The 23,976-nt window shown below is 38.6% G+C and overlaps 3 protein-coding genes and 1 pseudogene across 6 annotated transcripts in view; all 4 read left to right on the top strand.

Moving 5' to 3' along the window:
• The window catches only part of LOC105569997 (transcription factor Ken-like), a 40,341-nt gene extending 30,905 nt beyond the window's left edge, over nt 1–9,436 (top strand). For all 4 annotated transcript variants that reach the window (XM_012026902.1, XM_012026904.1, XM_012026901.1 and 1 more), the window contains exons 7-10: nt 4,137–4,436; nt 4,514–4,723; nt 7,384–7,602; nt 8,690–9,436. In XM_012026902.1, the coding sequence (XP_011882292.1) occupies nt 4,137–4,436; nt 4,514–4,723; nt 7,384–7,602; nt 8,690–9,036 (1,076 nt within the window). In that variant the 3' untranslated portion in view covers nt 9,037–9,436. The remainder of the gene's footprint in view (nt 1–4,136; nt 4,437–4,513; nt 4,724–7,383; nt 7,603–8,689) is intronic.
• A 3,674-nt stretch (nt 9,437–13,110) lies between these two features.
• Nucleotides 13,111–13,931, top strand: LOC105570124 (zinc finger protein ZFMSA12A-like). The gene is made up of 2 exons (XM_012027088.1): nt 13,111–13,126; nt 13,552–13,931. Exons 1-2 carry the CDS (start codon nt 13,111–13,113, stop codon nt 13,929–13,931), a joined length of 396 nt encoding a protein of 131 aa, XP_011882478.1.
• A 644-nt stretch (nt 13,932–14,575) lies between these two features.
• Nucleotides 14,576–15,019, top strand: LOC105570123 (zinc finger protein 235-like). The gene has a single exon (XM_012027087.1). It carries the CDS (start codon nt 14,576–14,578, stop codon nt 15,017–15,019), a length of 444 nt encoding a protein of 147 aa, XP_011882477.1.
• A 6,477-nt stretch (nt 15,020–21,496) lies between these two features.
• Nucleotides 21,497–23,976, top strand: part of LOC105570122 — a 7,837-nt pseudogene continuing 5,357 nt past the window's right edge.

Below are 23,976 nucleotides of genomic sequence, written 5' to 3'. Positions count from 1 at the left end.
CAATTAACCTTCGGTTAGCAGCGGTTAACCGACGTTTGTGAAACTCGCCCTTAGGCCCGGTTTCACCAAACGTCGCTTAACTTTAATCTCAGTTCAATTCATGTTTGTCTCTTTCTAAAGTAACTGTTGGAAAGAGACACAGAATGAATTAAGCTAAGCTTAAAGTTTAACAACGTTGGTGAAACTGGACCTTAAGACATTTAACGTGCTTGCCGAGGTTTCTCGTGCGTTCATTCGCTCAGACGTCTTTATTTATCACTCAAAAAGTATTGCGAATTTTACAAAATGGTACACAACTTTTCTTTTCAGTTTAACCCTTTCTACCTGTATACGAGCGGATGGACACCTTATCCGTAGCACCCTGTATGTATTGTTGCGAAGTGCAAATTACATTTGTTTTGCTTATTTTATTGAATTATCGTTTTAATTTGTATGTTAACAATTGTGAATTAAAATTTATAATATCTCAGTAGTGTAAGCTTAGTTGCATTCACAGTTTCTACGATCGTAATCGTAATTTTTTTATTACGATACACTAAAACTGTTGTCTAGCGAGGAACAATTGGCCGTCGGAAAAAGTATTTTAAATGAGGTAAAATGGGTTTTTAATACGAAAGTGTCATGTATTCCTGGGAGAATATTCATATAAGATATTAATGTTATATTTTATATATTGTATTTTGGCATTATTTCAATAAATTAATAATATATAATATATGCGACGCATTACACAAACTAATTTCTTTGCACTGCTACATTTAGCGCTTCTGACATGATTGAATGCTCTCGTCTGCGATAGTAAAGCGAACAATCGTTATTAACTCGCATAAAATTGTTTCATCGCAAAGAATAATATTCCTAACTTCTTCAGTTAATTTAATTAAAATCCACCCTACTTTTTGTTTCTTTTATTTCATGTCTACTCTTCAGATCTTTCATTTATTAGGAGATTCGCCTATCGGAGAGGAGAACTTGTAAATAAGATCGCGAGTACGAAGTTGTAAATATTCATGATAAAGTCCGCACATTAAGATACTGCGACCAATTGGATGTTAAAAGTATTTGTACAATCCTTCGCTGAAGACTTTATGTGACGCAACGATTGAAGATTTAACCTGTCGGGCACCCCAAAAATCATCCGTCACTTAATTTAGTCATTTTAACTATTATCTTTGTTACTTTATCTAATGCTGTCTATGTTCTGAGATGATAATTTAGTTAGGGGCTATAGTCGTAGAGCGTAGTACCCAACCGCTGGAAGATCGCGTAAGAGGGATCAGATAAAAAGAGGGAGAAACTGAGACCTTGCATGCTCAGGTACTCACAAAGATGAATTGCGAGACATACATTGCCCGCAGATCGTAAAATTTACAAATTTGTTTCGTTTCGGACCTGTTTGCAGCATACTGGACCGAATACCCGACGCTGCACGAGATTCTGGTCCTCCAGCAGCCGCTTGATTGGAAGAAGACATCCGAACAGCAGCACCGGCAGCAGCAACAGCAGTCATGCCCGCAGCAACCATTGCAGGGTAATGTCTGCAAGAATTGCGGCAAGATCTACAAGCAGAGGAATGCTCTGTGGCGACACTTCAAATACGAATGCGGCAAGAATCCTAGATTTCAATGCCCGTATTGCCGTTACCGGACGAAGCAACGATCCAACATGTCGTCGCATATCAGGCACAAGCACGCGGGCCTCAAGATTTACGCGATCGATCTCGAGGCTGGGAATTGAACGTTTAATTATGTTTTTAATGCACGACATTGCAAACGCTTCGATGCGAAATGCTAGTTTGAACAATCAATGATATGAGCCATCAAATACAACATCTCCGTAATGACTTCACGATCATGGTTCAATGAATTATCAAAAATTAATTTAAAAAATGATTAATTTTTATAGCAGAAGTTGTATTGAAATAAGTTGATAATAAGTTGATAAATGAGAATTTTGAAAATATAGGCAATTGTGCTTGGCGATGTTATTTAATCATAGAATATAAATTAAGAAAATATTCTTTTATTCGCAGCATTTAATTTAGAATTGTGCATGATTAAAATTTAGAACTTTTGAAATATTTACTGGGATATTAATACATGAAATATTTTTTGTAATTGATTAATTATAATACATCCATTAATATATGCTTGTTTTTGTTAAGTGTTTCACTCTTTATACTGAATTATATTTCATTATATCATACTGAATATATTATCAAGGTTATTATAAATTAACAAAATGGAATCTACATAATATTATTTCGAATTATAAATTTATGGCATTCTTTATATTTTGTCTTTATGTAAATTTAGATATCGTTATATTTTACTACGAATATTCGAGATAAGTATTGTATAAAAAGAATATATGTAAAAGAGAGGCCTCTGAGTAATGTAGTGTTAAAAAATAAATTGTAAATAATAATTTGTTCAGTACTACTTACATATTAATTTCTTCATTATTACATTGATATAATCCCACAAGTTATCTTGCCAAGTGTGCCTCTTCAGGGTTTAACGGGCGAATAAAAATTACTTCGCACTAATCAGCATAAACGAGGTCATCTTCCAGGTTTTCCGAGCATGCGGACCAAGGGCTGTCCTGTCATCTTCTATGTCTATTCTCCCTCTGCGAGTTCAGTAGTTAGAGATCTCAATGAATATCGATTTCTATAGCACTTTTCTTTTTAATCCTCGTCGTTGTTTGTTGCAGCGCCGTTGTTAGATAGTAATCACATTAGCGGGAGTCGTTGCTGTTTCTGCAACAGTCTGTACCCGACGACAGCTCATGTGAAAAGTCATCTGACCAGGGGCTGCTTCATGGACCCGTCGTTCTCGATTGAGAAGCGGCACAGCAGCAACAGAAAGGAGTCGAGAAATTATGTGTGTCCGAAGTGCTCGCAGGGCTACAAGAACAAGCGTACGCTGGATACGCATCTGCGTATCGCATGCGGCCGCGAGCCGAGGTTTCAGTGCCCGTATTGCAATCTAAAGAGCAAACACCCGCCAAACATTTACACGCACATCAGACGCAAGCACAAGGGCGAGGATCTCTTCCTAATAGTCGATAACAAACAGATTAATTGAATTCTATATGAAGTTACACAAATTTTATTATTATTTAATTATAGAATGAGGTTGTTGATACTATGTTTAATTGGCAGTATTTTTTTAATTAACGAATTTAATTAACGAATATTTTTGTGAATTAACAAATATTTGCTGGCGGACAGCCCGTGATCGTAACATACAGATAAATCAAGACATATCTTTTCAGTTCAACACTTTTCTCAATACATGAATTTGATAACAATTTTACAATTTTGTATTTTTGTAATCATTGCCGTACGCTTATGACTGTTAATGGGGGAAAATTCATGTTCTTGCCAAGACTTAAGACTGTAAGATTTGTAATAAAGTTACTCTTATTATATAGAGTAGACTTACGCAACCATTTGATCTATTATTTGTACTAAATGTATTTTTTGTAAGTTAGAAAAGATAAAAAAAGAAGCTATGACTACGTCAAATGCGTTTGATCGTACTGTGTATATTTTTTATGAGTACATCACGTCTCGATTTTGTACAAAAATAAAGAATGCATTTTCAGACTGGACCTTTTTATGTTCTTTCCTCTTCTCAGTTGCACGCACGAGAAAGTATTTTCTATTTTCAAATGCACATTTATCTGTGCATTTGGTCTGACTTGGTAAATGGTAATGTGCATTGAAAAATATTAGGTAATAACAGATTGTTGTAATATAAACAGCCATTTCTGTACTGCAATTATTTTGCTTTTTCAAAAAAGAAGAAAAAGAAATGTAACGATTAATAAGGTAATTAAATAAAACAGCATTGAACAAACGGCGTGATTTTATGGCCGTACATTTTGTGTTGTTTCTAGAAGACTGTTGATTTCAAATTTTAATGTCAACCTTTATGTCTCTTATTGCAACAATTTAAATACTCGGTTTGGAGGTGAATTTTGTATATTTTTTCCAATTTAGTAAACTCAGTGCGCCGATTATTTGTGGGTCTTAAAACATTGCGTTTTGTTGGAACAATAAATTCACTTAAGTCGATAATCGATCTGACTTTCGGTGCTAATGAGCATTCTTTTTAATGTTTGACCAGGAGCAGGAGTAGTTGTATGCGCTGATAATCCTGGTATCATTAAACAGCAACAAAAAGATGTTGGAACGAATACGAGCCCCATATTAGTGGTAGATGCTACCAGCAGATCTACCGATTCTGCTGATCCGAGCAGTACTGCGATCAGAAAAATCGGTAGTGGTCAGGAGGATGGTACGACAGCGCAACAGGCACAGCCGTCAGCATCAAGTTTGACTCAATCTCCTTCGGGTGCGTTCACCGGAGGACACCTAGATTCGCAGCAAGCTACGCAAGGACAAACTGGTACTAGTATTCCAACGAGTAAGTTTATCTTATACCATTGTAAATTGTATTACTCGTGTAATATCTTCGCTCAATACTTTATCCGATGTACTTAGATGCAAAATCGATGCCAGAACTAACCGGACTCATACATCAATGGTTTGTTCCACTTTTACATGCATATAAATGTCGACAACGTGAGAGTCAAGCAACGCACGGGATGAGACAATGCATGATGGACTTGCCGGACTGCCCAATGATGCAAGATTTCCTAGATCACCTACCGAGATGTCAAACCGGCAGCAATTGCACCGTGCCGCACTGTGGTACGTTGCGGCCAATCGTCTACCACTGGATAGAATGTAACCGAAGGAATTGCTCAATCTGCTGGTCGATGAACGAAGCAGTTAGAGCACAACTGCCCCAACTTATAGCGTAAAGTAATTGCGCAGAAACGTATATATGTTTATTGTTTTTAATATTTTGTCAAGCCTCCATGTACATTTACATTGTATGTATGTGTTCTTTTCACATTAACATCCGCAATTCAACCAAACGATGAGCCATATCTGAGTCTGAATGAGAAGGACTTGTGATGCTTAAGGCTGCGGTTAAACTGTTGCTGCAAATGCTTTCAAGTATTCTTCTTTTCCTTTCTTTCAGTAAAGATAAAAGGAGAAGAGAAACGCCTTGAAGCATTTGTAGCGGTAGCTTGACCGCACAGTAAAAGATACAATATCGCAAAACAACATCCGGGCTTTCTCCTGGCCAGGATGTTGATAGGATCGTTAGAATGCCAGGTTCAGGCATAGCTAGTCTTCCAGGGCTACTGGGCAACGTTCAAACACAAAATGAATAATTTTGTTATAATAACTTATTAATTACTTGAATTTTTCTTTTAAATATGAAACATGTATAGCTCATATAATATGTTTTACATACGTTTTATATATAAAAATATATTTTGTTATTTGTTTTATATTATATATTTTATATAATTTTTTATGTTATATATTTTGTATTATTTTTTATTTATTTTTATTTTTAAAATTCAGTTATTTTTTTATGCTCTACACAGCTACTGGATAACGTTCACATCCTTGCGTTACTTCACAGTGCGTTCTTAAACTAGGAGGTGACATTTTTAGTTTGGAACGTCGATTATAATTCAATTTAACTCCCAAAAAGTGGGGCTAGATGGTCGGCAGCCTCAATTTTTGGTTGTCTGTCGAATACAGTGCGCTTCGAAAACTCACTTGAGGTACGTTTATCCAGTGTAACCGTAGTGTTCACATTTTGTCTTGATGACACAATTGACTTTTTCAAATTAGAGATTTAATAAAACAATTTAAACGTTTTAAGTCGTAAAAATTATTTTACGCATTAATTTTGTATTATTTTCGCATTTATTATTTACTTGTACACAAGTCGTCTGCGAGGAGCACAGGACGGCACACAATATGACCGCTGTCTTCCGCGATTAATTATTCGTAATTATTGTTTGCACTAATTTCGTTATAATTATTTTTCACACTTATAATGTTGTGATATGCCATCATACTTTGATAAAAAATAAATTTTGAGTATAAAAAAATAATTATCTGGGTTTTCCTTGATTTTACCCTTTCTTCGATTTGTCATTCTTTTCGACTTTTATGTATACTGAAATAATTATACTTTTTGAAAGATATACTGAAGTAATAATGCCACTTTAAAGTGACATAGGTATGTCTTCTTTAAAGTCCTGTTGAAATTTTTTTAAGTGATTAATAAAAATAGATGCCATTTTCTTCAAAAAAGTTATTTTTATTGAAGGGTGAATAAATCGACACCACTGGCAACAGGAAAACCTCCTTTATTCGCACAACGTTTCGGCCATGGGTTTTGGCCCTTATCAAGTGCAATTAATTCAAACGGCGCATAGCATGTGGTTAAATGCCATCGGGCACCACTGTATAAACAAAAAGACGCAGGGTAACAGTTTTATATGAAGGTTGTCTTACAAATTTGATTCTTACTGGACTTACAATTAAAATACTAAATAAATAATTACAAATTAACAAGTGCAGTTGAATAAATTAACTAAATAAATAAGGACGGATAAATGAATAAATAGGCTACTTCAATACGTACATTTAAATTAGTATTACGCGGAGCTTGTCTCACTCTGAGCAATTGTCATCGTGGCGCTGTGGAAATACGACTAAAATTAAGTAGGTCGTCGCTATGTCAGGGAACCTATAGTTCAGCGCGTTTCAAAATAATATAATAAATATAACACTCCGAAAAATAAATAGGTAAACATATAAATCGCGTCCTAGGTGATGTCAATGATTTTTTCGTATACCCCTGGCAAACTTTCGGTATCCCTTTGGTAATTGATCGTATAGCTATGTCTTTTTATAAAGAACATTTCAGCAACCTCTCTTTTTCTTAGATTTCTCTCTTTATGTAATATCTGGGGGTCGGACCACTGAAATTCGTGTCCAAGTGTGGTGCGGTGTTTGCTAACTACTGAGTGGTCGTTGTCATGTTTCTTTATGTCGTTGAGGTGTTCTTTAATTCGGGTATCACCTATATAACACGCATTACAATCAACACAATTGATTTTGTAGATTAATTCAGTTTGTTTCTTGTTGGGTAATCTGTCTTTTCCTTTTTTTATTATATTATTAAGTTTTTTTGGGACAGTGAAGATTGTCTGAATGCCACACTTATTAAATGTGCGGCTAATATTATCACTTAAGTTTTTTATGTATGGTATTGTGACAAATTGTCTAGGGTCAAACGGAGTTTGTTTAGTTTTATTGTCCTTTTGATTTCTTAATTGTTTCAGTCTGCACTTTATATGTTTGTCTATGACATGCGTTGGGAGTTATTTTTATGATTTTTGGAATTTTTAGGTTGCTCAACGAGTTTTTCCTTAATTAAGTCGCAACTAGAACACCAGCACTAACGATGTACCATGTTGGTTGTTGTGTTGTAGAGTTCCGCACGCCCGTCGTTCGAAGGTATACCTGCAAGTACTGCAACAAGAGCTTCACCCATAAAAGCCAACTTTTCACACATCTGAGGAAGAACTGTTACTGGAACCCGAGTTCCATGCGTTGTCACGTGCAGGAGTCAAAACCTTTCTCGTGCTCCAAATGCGGTGCCTCGTACTCGAATCAGCATTCCCTGATATGGCACGTGCGTCACGATTGTGGTAAAATAATGAAGTGTGACGATTGCGGCAAGACTTTTTTGCAAACGAACAGCTTGGTCAGGCACAAGAAGTCGTGCGTTACATCCAAGTAGCAACCTCTTCAACTTGGGGTATTGATTGTAAAATCCGTTCGAGGCTACTTGGATTATCGATTCTGCATACTTTGCGTGTATATGTTGTGAATACTCGATTGACTGCGTTGGACGTAACTGTCAGCGTTTACTGGTCTTATCGGTTCTTTCTGATCTCTTTTAGGTTTAAATGAATCATTCATTTAATATACAACTTGTTCGTTTCTACGACAAATGCTTATCGAGTTGATTCTCTTTTATTATACAAAATAATTTTGGTGCACTAGAAACGCCAGACACTGTTTATTACTTCACCTAATCTACCATGCGCTTTGTAATTATATCGTATTTGAAAATCAAGTATATCTATTTTATTTTCCAAAGCTGCATTACCCTTTACATGTACGTAATGTAAATTAAAACAATGTCACTAAATATTTTTTGCATCTTGAAACGCAACAATGATACCATCACTAATACGCTGTGCACATTAAACCGAGACATTTTAACAGCCAATGTGGGAGTAAGTGGTATTGTATTTCTTTTCTTCTCGCTGCAAAGAGACATCGTGCGTGGGGCATATTGCGAGTACGCAGCATATTTTTCCAGTCCATTTTGATGTGACGGGACCAGCCTTTCGTTCATTTGTACGCATGAGATACATCTTACAGCTTTTTATTAGAAAAACTTTAGTCCTTTGCGGTTGATATAAAAATTTTGTAAGACGGTGGCACTTACGAACATTTCTTATTTCTTAAACTTCCAATAATCTTTTAAATTGTTAACAACAATGAATTATTAATGTTGCGCATCGTCAAAGAACAATGGAACGAGTATCGTGCTGATTAATTACTCGACTTCCGACCGCAAATGATTGAATTAAATTGAACATTTATTTTTGTAACCCACGAGCTGCAAATAAACGTATTCCATCAGAGAGAATCGCTTCATTAATTTTGTGTATGTTCGCTCAAATACGAGCGCAATCGATTGACGGAACGGTAATCGTGTTGCAGAATTGGAGCTAGGCGCGAATAATTCGACGCGCGGCGAAGGCACCAAGAGAAAGTATAGTTGCAAGTACTGCGGCAAAGGCTTTACGCAGTCCGGCCATCTGAGGAGCCATCAGAAGAGCTCCTGCTACTGGAACCCGAGGTCCACCTGCCATCAGTCGCAGAAGATCAGACCGTTCTCCTGCACGCAGTGCGGCGCTTGCTACTCCAAGCAGTCGCACCTCATCTTCCACGTGCGGCACGAGTGCGGCCGCACGCAGAAGTGCAACATCTGCGGCAAGACGTTTCTGCACAGCAGCAGCCTGCGAAGGCACCGTCAGAGAGCCCCGTGCAACTTCCAGCTTTGCTAATGCGCGTGACACCCCGAGCTGTACCACGACTTTGATCGGAAGACGTTTTCGAAATCAGTCGCGCACGATCTCTTCCCTCGTTATCGATATCTAGGAAGACAGCGGCCAGGATTTAACACGTTTTTTGACGATTAATAGACCAGGGGGAACTTTGAAGTTTTGCGAAATGAGCGGCAAAGAACTTTCAAATCTCGTGTCGATACCGCGAGACGTTTCTCAGAGGATAGGTTTCCGTTGAGATATTTTTATCGATATGCCGAAGTGCAGTATATACGTCGCCGTATGGCGCGTATCGTTTATAGTGCAACTGAATACCAAGTCAAAGAATTATTGTGATACGTTACGATGAATATATATATATATGTATATAAATTATATATAATATTTCTAAAACGAAAAACTATTCTCCTTTCTTTTTTATCCCATTTAAGTACAGACGCCTGAATTTCCGCAGGAACATTCACCTCAACGACGTCGCATTTCTGTTCGGCACTTGGGGAAACGTCCTGTTTGCCGACATATCACACGTGCGGGCGATTCCTTACGGATTCCTACAAAACACCTTTCTTTGCCTTCAGATCTTACACGTGACGATGGTACTTTTGCTGATCCGTATTTCTCTGCTTTCAGATTATTTGTTCGAAACCAACCGCAGCGACATTGAAGATTACTGATAGGCGGTCTGAGAGGACGTCGATTGTTTTTGATAGTTACGAAAACTTTCTAAGCTGATTTTATTATATCTTTTCGTATTTCACACGGAGTGCTCACATTTAAGTGACACGTGATTAATAAGATTGAAATTTTATGACAATAAAAAGTTCTCATGGTAACTGTTTTGCGCTTCTTAAAAACTATACTGATCTAGCATCTCCTCCTCCCGTATATTCTTCGCGGCTACAATGGGCTTGCATGCGATTTTAGTTTTTATTTATCTTTTCTTCTTTTTTTTGTTATTACATCGAGAATTGGTTACGATAATTTTCTATTGTCTACAACGAAGAAAATTTTCGCTAACCCGTCAGCGATACACGTTAAAAACTTTTATTAACATTTCTTTCTTAAAACATTTGTTTGTCATCGTGTTACAGAGGAAGAGTCATCGCAGGAGGTAAAAATTCTAGCAGTGAGGGAAAACGAGCTGTCGCAGTCCTCGCAAAATTCGTCGTGTTGCATACTCGTAGATACCCACCGTGTTGCAGAGAAAGAGCCATCGCAAGAGATAAAAATACTAACAGGGAAGTCAGAATTGCTGTCGCAAAAATCGCAGAGAGTAGAGACAAGGTCGATAAAGAAAGAAAGGTCATCGGAGGAGAAAGAAGAACCATTGAATCAGAAAGAAGAGCCACTAGAGAAAAGGCACAGATCTTTAAGAAACACAAAAGATAGTTTTGTTAACGACCAGCCTTCAACGAGTACTGCGCGAAATCCATCGAACATTGACCAAAACTCTTCTAAGCTTCCCAATATTATATCTTTAAACGATAGCCAGACCACCGAGGCCAGCGATAACGAGAACGCTTTGTCTTGGACTAATTCAAAGGACGTCGAAAAATTGAGAAAGAAACATAAGTGCCCGTATTGTGACTACCTTTGCAATTGCCGCAGCAGCCTTGTGCAACACATCGTGACGACGTGTTTGATGAATCCAGATTCCAGAGTCAATCAGAACAACGGCAAGTTCAAATGTGACTGTGGTCGCAGTTATACGCATGCGAAATCCCTGAGGTATCACAAGAAGCACGAGTGCAACAAGACGATAATGTGTTCGGGTTGCGGCAAGACTTTTCGAGGAGCAGTCATTACGGAGCGTCATAAGCAGAAACATTGCGTGAAAAGCCGAAATAAAATTGTAAAGAAGGAATCGCCGGACGAACTCTTCATTGATGACTCTAGCATAGACTCAGATTAAGTTAAACAGAATAATGTTAAGCTATATATCTCTTGATTAGAGTCCGGTTGTTTAAGAGTAACTAAGCATTTAATAATCGGTTGAAAAAACGTTCTGTCTTGTATCTTCATGGGATCTTTATTTCTTTATTTTTTTATTTCTCATTCATGGAAAGTGTATTAATTCGTGAATTCTTAAGTTTGTTTTAATTTTTGGAGCAAAATTTTTCTTATTTTTTTTCACATGAAATAATTTACATTTATTTCATCAGTTCACCATCCATAATATGCGCAACACAATAAATGTAAGTTTGTTCTTTTTTTTTCTTAATAAACGAGACAAGAAATTCTTCCCGTGAGTATGAATAAATTATTTCACGATTATATAGATAATAAGTTTTACTTAAAGCATTTATGTGTCGTATTTGTTGGGTTAGTCATGGTTAACTTGATTTTTATTTTCTATGGAAAGAAAAGAATTATAGTAGAAAGAAATGGCGAAAAATTAATTGTGACTCTCGCTGCAACCTAATTATGTTATTATCCTTAAATTACGTTATTATGTTATTATCCTTAAATTACGTTTTCATTTTTGAGTGTATATGTACATGCATGCGCTCATCATCATTTATAATTTTATATTCAAAGTTTCTGTGTGTTAATTGCTAATAAAGCTAATACATATTTACATTTATCATTTTTATGCCATCTTATTTATTATGCTTGTTAATTAATGAAACTTTTTGTTTCTTCTTCTGATTGCAGTAAATTTACAGTTCTGTTTTTTCTATCTAATACTTGGTTTAATAATTTTCTTTGTGTGCATTGTAAAAGAGTTAGTAATGTACAGATGTCAACGCACTGCTTATGATATTATGATAATAAATAGTTAATAATAAATATTTAATTAGAAGTTAATTGCTAAAATTTTTTATGTTAAGCTCTTTTAAAGTTACGGCAATTTATAATCTTTTCAGATCTTTCTAAAAATGTATTCGGGCAAATAAATAGATACACTAGGATTACTACGTATGCAATATTCATGTTATTTCCCACTTGTCTGCTCCTCGTACAAGTACAAATTCAATAGTCATCAAGTTCGCAGGTCTTCTGTCAATCTTACTTGGTCGACTAATAATTTCGTTGGTATTCACATATTTATTCGGCGAAACTGGATTTTTTCAGGTGTGATAAGTCATGCAAAATCGGCTCCGGAAAATGTTTGCAACAACACATGATATTCAGCGCAAACGGAAGCTCACTTTTTACATACAATTATCCGCATGTCTGATAACATTGTATGAAATGTAGTAAGCTATAGAGTTATTTGGCGTTTGGCTGCTCTTCGTTCTGGGATAATAAGTGAGAGATAAATTTTCAAGATTGTTTAGCGACATTGCACTCGTTAGATATCGACTTTGATCGGGAATTCATTTTTTTCCCGAAAATGTATGTGTAAACGTTTGTATAAACATTTCGTGCTATAATATATTACTATAAATTACGATAAATTACGAGATATGTATGTGAGAAACGAGTCATCTGGTCATTTCTTATTTGTTAAAAATATACTGTTTGCCATTTGTATGTATGTGTTAGACGACTTCGAACGATTTACGAATTATATGTATATATGCCAAATGTTGTTCCGTTTACGTTAATATTACGTGTATCTTAATAAGTTTTAAAAGTTAAAGTTGACTAGTAAACTGGCATTTACGATACTATTTTGTCAAATAGCTAACGATAAGGATATGTTTTTTATTTTTAGCGACTTTCTAACTGTGTTTCTTGTTCTCGTTCTTTTTCTTTCTTTTTCTTTCTTTTTATTTTTGTTTCATATGGAATAAATATTACTAACAATAAGATTAATAATTCAAAACTTCAGAAGATTATTTGACCATGCCTGGCAAATTTTTATGTTTAAACTTACAACGTTTCAACCATGGTTTGTGGTCCTTCTCAAGTGATTTGGTGTGGTTGTTGTGAAAGTGGAAATCTAGCTGTATATTCCTTAGGTGTCGTGGAAGTAGATCTGATCTTCTACAACGCAGTAGAAAAATAAGTTCTTGATTTGATCTACGAAGTCTGTTGTTAGAGTCAATTCAAGATTTTAGTAGCATTGTTTGGTAATGAATTCCTTGATGATAGTTTGGGGAGAAGCCGTCAGTGTGTGAAGCCACCATGTTTGAGGTCAATGGTGTGTAATAAATGACTGGAAGAAATCTTATAATCTATCTTCTGAAGTTTTTAATTACTTCTGGCGACTTATAAGATTTCCTTCAGTCATTAATAATTCATATACGACAGAATCCACTACGGCTTAAAATTGATATCATGACTTTCATTGTCTAATTAATAAAATTCTTAGAATAATATTGAAAATTGTTTACAGTATGTATACATAAAATCTGTACACATGATTTTGTGCTGAAAAACTTGATATACATTTATGCGGTACCCATTTTTAGTATTAAATAACATCTTTCATTTCATCATTATATTAATACAACGAGATTTACATTTACCAAATACGTTTGAGAGACAATATAACTGTTCCTATCTGTAATATTCATGGACAAGATTTATCGAGGTTTATCCTCTTGGGGATCGTTCTTTTTTCAGGGGTTGTTCCGTATCAGGAGAAGCAGAATCCCGATTATTCCATCGAGTCGTCGTTGGAGCAACATTTCGGCCTTCATGCTTCATCGTTACAGAGTTACGACACCTTCGGGTCCGATTGGTATCCCGAGAACGCGACAAAACTGCAGCGGCAGCAACAGCGGGAGGAAGGGCACCGGCGATATCTGTGCCCCCAGTGCGGCAACAGTTACAAGTACCTGGGCGACATGAAGAAGCACATGCGTTTCCAATGCGGTCAAGAGCCGAAATTCGAATGCCCTTATTGCCATAAACGGTCGAAGGTGTCGTCAAATATGTACGCGCACGTGCGCACTATGCACAGCGATCAACCAATGTACATAATAGATTTGAGCAAGCAATGAGACAGTGGGGTTCTCCATCGATCGGAGAACGTCTGCTTGACAGTTTCGATATATCAAGAGGAACATTATGTCTAAGAAAAGATCAATCTCGTGTATATTGTGTCTTTATGTTTCATATGTTTTTATTTTACGTTATTTAGCAGATTATCATGAAGTATCTGAATTTTGAAGTATTCAGAGACCTCAAAAATCGACATGTATATATACACAAAATGATAGAGATAAAGTATTACCTAGAGTTAAAAATAAAATATGCAAATTAACTATTGTAGCGTATTTCTGATAGAAAATATTATTGTTGACCGTGTGTTTAAATTGTTTTCAAATGTTATAAATAAACTGGACAAATCAATGTGCCCGATATATCACTCTATACAGTATTTCCAGATGTCGACAGATCGGCTCCAGAAGTATACGGACGGATGGCCCCTTTACTTTTATTTAATTTCGTAGTAATCCATATTTCTGTGTGTGAGTGTGATACACACGAGGCTCGATTCCCGCGAGTCTCGATTTATGTAGATGATCGAAGAGCATGGACGGAAATGTTTCTCTCTATCCCGATGTCGTGACTCAGATCCGGTGATCTCGCTAACTGCAGCCCGAAATTTTCAATTCTTTTTCTAGATCCGCTTTACGGGCAGATGCACCCGCCGTCTTACGCACATCCCCAGGTAATGCCTGGTCGTGGCGTGACCGCGGAGCCTTATCAGCCCCGAGGTGACAGCCTGAACGCGATGGAGGATACGGAGGAGAGCACGTATCTTTACGTCGACTCGACTCATCGTCAGGAAACCGCCGTAGCGCCAATCCCTACGACCCGCTGGCCGGACAGCGTGGTCGTGCAGGGTTCGATCGTGAGGAAGAAGTTCCACTGTCCCAGATGCAACAGCGGTTACACCAGACTCTCCGACATGAAGACGCACTGCCAGTTTCAATGCGGCAAGGAACCGCGGTACCAGTGCCCATACTGCACGAAGAAGGCCAAGTTCTCGTCGAACATGTACGTGCACGTGCGACGGATGCACAAAGACAAGAAATTGCAGATCATCGATCTCTACAAGCAGCTATCGAGAGTACGTTGCTGAAGACGCAGGCCGTTGACGAAGAAACCGAGCGCAGGGATTTCTACAGGAATACTTTGCGCGATTAACGAAGCTGCTGCACAAGCTTGAAGCAATATGCTTTTTATAACGAGTATATACCTGGGAAATAGCAGAATGAACTGTCTATAGGAAGATATATTGTGAAGTCGAATTGCATCGTCGTAAAGTTTTCTACCTTGTTGGAAATTCGTACGGATAATTTGAGGTGTTAACACTGTTTTAAGAATTGCAATCAATTAAAAGTTAAATTTTCGACATTTCCGACTCACCAGCTGGGTGTAGTAGTATTGCAGTTGATATGATAAATTGGCCATTACTTTTAAATAACTTGACGATTTTTTTCGAGTATTAGTAAATATTTCAACAAATATGTTTTGTGTTGTATGATTAATTTTGTTTCTTGCTAATTAGGAGAGTGATACATTAGATGCATATTAAGTAGATAGATACAAGTTAAGTTTTTTCGAATAATTATGTTTCTTGATGTGTTACTGTTGTAACTTGTTTGATGGCGATCGGTAACTTGTTTAAGAAAATATATTAAAATGTGTGTATATATATTTTTCACAGCGATTTTAACATTTTCGTAGACGAGTTTCTTGAAAACGTATTTTGTTGAAGGGTTAGAAAAATTATATTAATAATTATAAATGTGAGTGAAGAGAGAACACCGTTACATATTATGCTATGAATGAAAGCTGGTTTCTTGAGGTCCACGGAAATTAATGTATAACATATCATACGCAATTGTTAATTATATGATTTATTTACAATTGTGCAATTTACAGCGATAATTGCGCGGTCAAATGCTCTAGTCGTGTATAATACTTATTTCGCTATTTACAGCCTTGGCCAAAATTATTCTGGACACCCTATTAAAATAAAAAGAATTTTTTTATGATATTTATTTTTGAAGGAAATAAAACGTCGCTTACTTTCGACAATTTCTTTTTATTATTTTTGTTCAAGAAAAGTCTTTTCCTGATTTTAGGTTCAGCACAATATAATATATAAGTATCATTTTGCCCAGGGCTGTATGTACGGAAGAATTTATGCCCATACTTATATACTTCTTCGAAATTTGTTATCAAAATGTTTGAAATAAAAATTTTTTTTTACATACTCGCATTCAACCCACAGTATTTCCTGAGAACTTCCCAAGTTCTTACTTTCTTCATTCCTGTGGAGTTAACTTTCTAACAACTATAAAGATGCTTTTCTCATAACGAAATTAAAACTAGCTTAAGCGGCTGTAAATTAAAAGATTGAAAAAAGTTTTCCTTGCAAGTTGCGTAAATTTTTCTCAGTAATCAGTTTTCGGTGTTTCCTTTTTGTATGTCTTTAAACCGTATTCTGTAAGGGTGCGCGATATTAATTGACACGTGATGCTTTTCAGGGATGAAAGTATCCTCGCCGATATTAGGGATAGAACATAGGCAGAGCGTCAGGCACCGTTATCGGGACTGGAGCAACGTGGGAAGTAGCACGAGGTATCCGTGCACTAATTGTCCAAGCACGTTCGGACAGAAGAAGAGCCTCCTCACGCATTTGAGATACGAATGCGGCCAACCACCTCGATTCAAGTGCCCTTATTGCGATCTAATTTCGAAAAAATCGTCGAACATACAGAAGCACATTCGCCGAAAGCACGAGGGTTATACAGTCTACGTCCAGGACATCTGTCGAGTAATGAATATTCTCTCTGTACAATAAGTACAGCTGCACAATAAGTATATCTATCTGTGAGAGAGGAAACATATACAGGACGATACCAATGCGGTTATATTTATTGACGAACGTAAATTAATATTTGATTGACGACGCAATTTAATATTTATATATATATACGTGTATACATTGTACTTCTGCAATATAAACAAATATATGAAACGCAAGTATAATGCTATCAATGCGTTTACATTCTGAAGTTTGTGTGCATTTTAGAAAAATCTTTTTTAATTTTGTTTATATTATTATTTTAATTCTGTTTTCTAACGTTGACGACTAGACACATTGTACAACGAAATTTTTGACTTCTAACTTAATTTTCACATCTCTAATCTGACGAATCTGACATTTGTAGGCACTCTTGTAAGTTTGTTACCTGAGGAGGACCAGTATTACTGGCCGAAACGTTGTGTTTTATTTTAATAAAGAATTGCCAGTATGGTCGTTTCCATATTTACTAAAATTCTTTATTATTTTAATAATGTTGGTTGAGCAATTAAAATTGAGGACTTTCAAATTCGAGTACAAGATGAAATCGTAATACTATCACTGTTGCAATGAAGGACGATGAGGTTCAATTTAATTAGTTGAAGAAAATAGTTATCCAACGATTTTTATTATTACAATACGTTGTACTTTTACTCAGTCAAGGAATCAAAAATGCTTGCGTACAATTACAGTATATGCATTGATGATCCCGAGAAACTCCAATTTTATACCAAAAATGAGTAAAAATTACAAAATTCATATAATCGATCACACATAACTTTGTAGACGCGAGCTGTCACTCCGTCATACTTGTGCTTCGTATAAAAGTTTTACAACTTGTACTCACATGAAACTGAGTTTCTCAGGATTCGATGACATGTAGAATTACTGTGAAACCCTCTAAATTGGGATTAGACGTTTAAAATAAGAGTATAGTTAGTATTAAACTTTCGTATTTATGTGTGGGTGTGATGTATCGTAGTAGTGTGTCCGTGTGCTCATGTATGCTGCGTTTCGTGTTTAGATGGCGCACACCATCAAAGCTAAGGGATCCTCTTAAACCTTGGACAGACGGCGAGAATAAAGAGAGTGTTGAACGCCGATATCTTCTGACACTGGTTTTCATTTTCAGGTTTCTGTGCGTCCTTCGGATTGACGAGAGGCGCGAACGGCGGCTCTAAAAAATTAAACCGAAGCATGCGATTTCCCTGCACGAAATGTACGAGCGTGTATAATGCGAAGAACAGCCTGATGAAACATTTGAAATACGAATGCAGCCAGCCGCCTCGGTTCAAGTGTCCCTACTGCGGTTACGTCTCGAAGAAAACGTCTAACGTGCAACGGCATATACGGATCAAGCACAAGAACTGCGTCGTTTGCGTCCACGACATTCAACATTCGTCCAATTTCTGATACAACACACGTGTCGTTCATCAAACGTTACCATAATAAATGTGATATTTTATTCCGAGTTCCATAAAATCCCGAGCAAGCTTTTAATCAGTTACCAATGCTGATTGTCCGATTCAATCCAACTCATGATCCTCGTTCATTAGTTAATCGTGTCTACCATGTCGTTTCATGTAGCGGAATTTGACGCAGATCCTCCAAAAGATTCGTGATCGTTAATTCCCGAGCCAATCGTTTGTGCTATCCTGACGGGAAATTGTTCATAATTTTTATTTAGGTTTATAATATAACGTAGTGTCTTTTTTTTCATGCGAACTTAAATTAATCTTTTTATTGGTGTCGCCTATTAACGCCGTTCATTATGGACTGTAGACGCCTATAGACGCTCAGCATTTATTATGTTTTGTCCACGACGGTTTAACAACTAAATATTTTTTTATTTTGCATTAAATATTGCAACTATACTAATACTGCAGAATGGAATAAAAAATAGGAATTTGTAAAAATGTTTTCTCCTTATTGTCAAAAAAAAAATTTAGCATTTCAACGACTTCTATAAATTCAGCATTAAAGGATACGTACTGGCGAAAAGTCGCTGCTGAGCGTTTACCACCTACAGTGCGCGTTTTGGACCGAATGTTTCTCGTAACGAAAGGGTCAAACTATTGAATCCTGCAGGGACCCAGATTCTCTCGTCGGTCGCTACCCTCGGTCGAAAATCCGCGCGTAACGCGCCGACCTTTGCCGGAGCTTGGAAATCGAGCTCTTCTCGCCCAATCTCTCTCTCGATATCAAGTAGTTACACGGGCATAATCCTCTAACAAGGGCTTGTGCTTTTAGTTTTCAGGTCTACTGGGAGGACAAGCGAGAGCGTTCAGGCGTTTCCCTGTCCGAACTGTACGAGCGTGTTCTTGAGACGAAAGGGTCTGCGGGAACACCAAAACTACGAGTGCGGCCAGTCGCCGAGATTCCAGTGCCCTTACTGTAACCACCGGTCGAAACTGATATCGAATCTTTACAAGCACGTGCGCCGTAGGCATCGCGGCGAGATAGTCTGGTCAATCGACCTGAAGGAGAAGTGAAACGTCCGCCGAAGCGCGCCCCTCTCGGGTACCGTTGTCCGCTCTTAAAATCCCGTAGTCGCACTTTCGACGCAAGATGAGAGACGCGCGGCTGATAACTTTCTTCACCGCGGCTCAACCTTTGCGAGGCGCGATTCGCAGACGGATGTTTCAGACGGTCTCCTCCGCATCTCGGCTTCACGTCCGTAGAAATGTCACTTCTCCAACGCGGGCCGTATTTAATTTTCCTTCAGCACCTCGCTCTCGCTCATCGGGTGGAGAACGCGTCGCGTGTCGACTGTTGGTCGCGTCTTGCACTCCTCTCTTCTGCTTGCAGACAAGATCTTTCTCTCCGACCGGTCGTTCCTCGGCCAAGACGCGTTCGGGTTGTACGCCACGGCACGAAGTCAAGCTTCCCTGCCGGAACTGCTACGACGTTTTCAACCGGAAGAACAGTCTGCGAAAGCACGTCAAGTACGAATGCGGTAGCAGTCGCCGAGGTTCAAATACCGTCCGTACTGCCTCTACCACTCGAAGACAACCTCGAACGCACGTTCGCGGGCTATCTCGGCTGCGAGATTTACGCGACCGATGTGAACGCGAGTTGCATTTAATCCTGAACGTGTTGCTCCTAAGACTTCGCGTCAACTTGCTGAGATTGGACACTGGTTAAAGAAATCGCAACTTTTGTGTATCGTTTAAGTTCTCGGCCGAGCATGTATCGTTTCTCTCTGTGTACCATACTTTGACAATTATATGCAAATAGAGTGTGAATTTAATCGCATTTACATATGTGTGTCTGTTTGTGTGGATGCGCGTGAATTGTATTGCGCGCCGTAGGAAGATTCAATCAACCTGGATACCAAGCCTGACGGCGCGACGTTTACGGCAAATATTTCATGATTGGTGGCTGTGATTGTCGTTATTCCCTCGATGTCTCTGTTTCTCTTATTCCGTTATGTGTTACCGCGCTACCGATCGCGGGGTCCTCCCCCTTGCGAACTCTGACAAGTTCGTACGTTTTCTTGCAGATGTACACTTGGTACACCTGGGTGGCTTCAAGATGCCATCCAGCTCGAAGATTCAGCCCAAGCGCAAGTACCCTTGCCCAAAGTGCCCGAGCATCTTCAGCCGGAAGAACAACCTATATTCGCACATGAAGTTCGAGTGCGGACAGCTGCCTCGATTCGGCTGTCCCTACTGCGAATACGCCTCGAAGAAGTCGTCCAACATACGCGCCCACATACGCAGAAAGCACAACGGCTACGAGGTCGACGTGATCCACGTTCCTCTTCTCTAACGCCGTCATCGAAGATACCGCGAGACCCTCTGCTCTCCGTGGCACCACAAGATTCCTCTAAATATGTAACTAAGTTATCCAGAGTCTCTAGCTAAGAGAGAGCTAAATCTACAGAAAGATTCGCGTTGTTGGTTCGTCTTGTTAATTTCCATGTGTTTACCCTAGTCTTGTCAGACGGACGCGAAACGTATATGCCCAATTCATGGTTTTTTTAAAGAATAAAACCGTAGCGAAGTATACCCGCGTTATTCCGATTATAATCGATCATTACTTCTCCAATGGAAGAATATAGCGTCCACGATCGCGCCCCCTCATCGATAATTTCTCTACGCATGAAGACAGCACCCTCGCTTATCACCGTTACAACAAATGTCGCAATTGTTAAAGGTTTGAACACGCACGAATTGACCGTTGATCCCATCTTCCCACTCCGCTATCGTCTCTCTATCTCGGACACGTCGTGTCGTTGCGGTACGAGGAGCTTTGACGCGAGCGGCGCGTCTTTTTTGTGTTTCAGGCTTGAATTACTGTATGTTCGCCGCGATACCACCTGCTACGCGAAGCTACGTTCTCCAGTCGTACCCGTCGTCGACGATGACGACGGCGACGACAGCAACGCGGACGCTCGACGTGGACGCGAGGCTGCCGAGCCAGAAGTTCCCTTGCGCGAAGTGCAGCAGCGTCTTCAGCCGCAAGGGCGGTCTGACCTACCATCAGAAGTATGAGTGCGGCCAGGAGCCGCGATTCAAATGCCCGTATTGCGGCTACTGCGCCCGGCATATCTCGAACGCGCGTCGACACGTGCGAAAATGCCACCCCGGTCGGGAAGTGTACGCGGTCGACCTTTGCCTGCAGCAACGCGACCCTTGAGACCAGGCGTCCAACCGCAAGATCGGCGCCTTCTCACACCCCGAAGAACGACGATTCGCGAAGACCGAAGACGCCGGACGGCACCGCGGGGCGCTGAGCATCATGCGAAGATCCTCTCCTCGTCGAAGCGCAGCTGGGAAGAACGGTAGAGACCCCGAAGATCCTAGTATTTTGTTCTTGGTGCGGTATTGTTCGCGATTGCACGAAGAATACCGTGAACCTTCACCTAGGATGCGCGAGAGTAGACCACACCGTATGAACACGGATATATCTGTTTTTTTTTCAGGAACACAGGGCACCTTGGGCGTCTGTCCGCATCGACTATTCTCATTTCGCGTACTTGACTCCGCTTAGTCGACCTGAAGAAGTGAACTTGTGAGAATGGAAGATAGTTGTGGCTGTGCATATCCCTTCTGTGTCTCGGACAAACGTGAAATGACTTGCGACTGTCGCTATTTTAAAGACGGTGTTCAATGGAGGATCAGTGCCAAACAGATGTGTTTTCTCGTCACGCGGTTGTAGCCACGGTTAATCGCGGCGATTTACATGCAGACATTAATTAACGCTAAATTTATAAAAAGAACCTGCAAATATCTCTGTTACTAGGAAATATAGCGAATTGTTATCGACCGTTTCTACGTGGCGGTTATTGTTATTAGCTGTGGATCTAGTTGAAAGAAATTTTCGATTGCGTGCGGGAGTTTTAACAAATTTTCACGCGAGAAAGTATTATTCGGCACAGTGATTTTTAAGTGTAAATATCCTTAATATTTATGCAGTATTATTTCATTGTTTTGTCACCAAATGATTAGTTAAGAATTTATTTTTCAGTATTGTACATCTCCAAAAATGCTGTTGTTTTTAAAGATTGTAATTAGTATTTAATGAGAAATATGATAATATAATACGATAATTAAGCTCACGAAGTATGCATATAAATTTAATTGCACGCGTAGCTTAAATCTCGTTAAAATATATGTATATATCTCGAAAGATAAGTTTCCGAACCAAATTGTTTGTGATAGTTCAGTATTATTGAATTAGGAGATTATTTTCTTTTTTACATTCGATGATTACATTGTTATATGATTCAACGATTATTATCATAATATACTTTTATAGAAGGGAGTTTTTAATTTGTTGACATTTAGATTGAGGGTATTACGTTTTACGGTACGCTTATAAAGACCATGACTATTAGTCTGTTAAAAACATTTTTTGTTTTTATTCTACGCACTTGCGTAGACTGTATGTGTTCTGTATGTACCAAATAAAACGCCATTATTAAATTTTAAAATATCTGCGTTCCTTCCTGTCCAAAAATCTTCCGCATTATCTTTTAATTTTGCACATGTACGTATTTATCTTCATGACTTACGTGTGTTTGAGCAAATGAGATTGGAAAGCGTCGAATGCTTGCAGCTACCAAAATGGAATAATCTTTTTCAACGGTGACTATTTATTATTATTTATATTAATAATATATTTAAGAAAGAAGTGATTCTATAGAATTGAAGTGATCGCTGGGCTTACGCGAAACAAAGCGCCGTTTGTAAACTTCCGATCTCAAACTCGGCCTCGGCGTCTCGGCAGTTTCGCAGAGTCCGGCGCAGATCGCCGATTCGCATCGAGGTCTTTGCAGATCGGCGACGATTTCTGACGTGACGCACCTCTCGCTTCTGTTTCAGACCGTATTCTGCCGGTGATCTACGGGCATGAATTCATGCCCGTCATGGTAAAGGAACAGCCGACGTACCGCCCAGCCGCCGCCGGTAATTTCTTCGTCGAGAGGCCGAAGTTCCCCTGTCCTAGGTGTCCGAGTGTCTTCAGTCACAAGAATAATCTGTACTACCATTCGAAATTCGAGTGCGGCCAGTTGCCGCGATTCAATTGCCCTTATTGCGTTTACCGCACGAAGCACGTGTCCAACGTGCGTGCACACGTTCGCAGGAAGCATCCCGGCAAGAAAGTATATGCTATCGACGTGTGCAAAGTAGGCTTGTAATGTAAACTTTTAAGGCTGTTCAACGCAAGTATTGTAGAATCTTGTTTCATATTTTTTAACGAGAACGAACTCTATTTTGATTTTCTTGCACATAGTCCTGAAGGAACGTGATCTTATCTTGTATCCCGCTTAGTTGTAAATACAGTGCAATATACACTGGTCAAAAAAATTAACGCAACAAGAAATTTACATCAAAATTTGGCGATTTTCAAATAAGCGTAACTTCGCGAAAACTGGTCGAATTGAAAAGTTTTTTTTTTCATTTTATAGGGCAAAGCCTCTGCTTTAAGAAGCTCTTATTGGAATTTGCATTCACTCTTCCCATTTCCCGGAACTTGCTCAAAATCATGACCATGTTTCTTCTCTAAAAAATTGCACACTTTGACGTACTGTGCGGAGTGTAGTAATTTTTCTTCGCCAGTTCTGCTTACGGTGTCAAAAAGTGTATACTTTTCTCTTCAAATTAAAAAAAAGAAGAAGTTCCTACGATTTTTTTTCGCCAAATCACAGCTCATTGAAATAACCCTGGTGTTTTCGACATTACCGACGATATCTCCGTTAAAAATCATCGTAGCAA

The sequence above is a fragment of the Vollenhovia emeryi genome, unplaced genomic scaffold (assembly GCF_000949405.1).
Source record: "Vollenhovia emeryi isolate VEMERY1.0 unplaced genomic scaffold, V.emery_V1.0 DF939122.1, whole genome shotgun sequence".
Lineage (NCBI taxonomy): Eukaryota > Metazoa > Arthropoda > Insecta > Hymenoptera > Formicidae > Vollenhovia > Vollenhovia emeryi.
The sequence above is the reverse complement of the archived record's forward strand: the minus strand, read 5'-3'. Positions and strand labels throughout refer to the sequence as shown.

What these genes read in the sequence shown, in the direction of transcription:
- LOC105570123 (XM_012027087.1), top strand. Translation starts at nt 14,576, where the DNA reads ATGCACCCGCCGTCTTACGCACATCCCCAGGTAATGCCTGGTCGTGGC.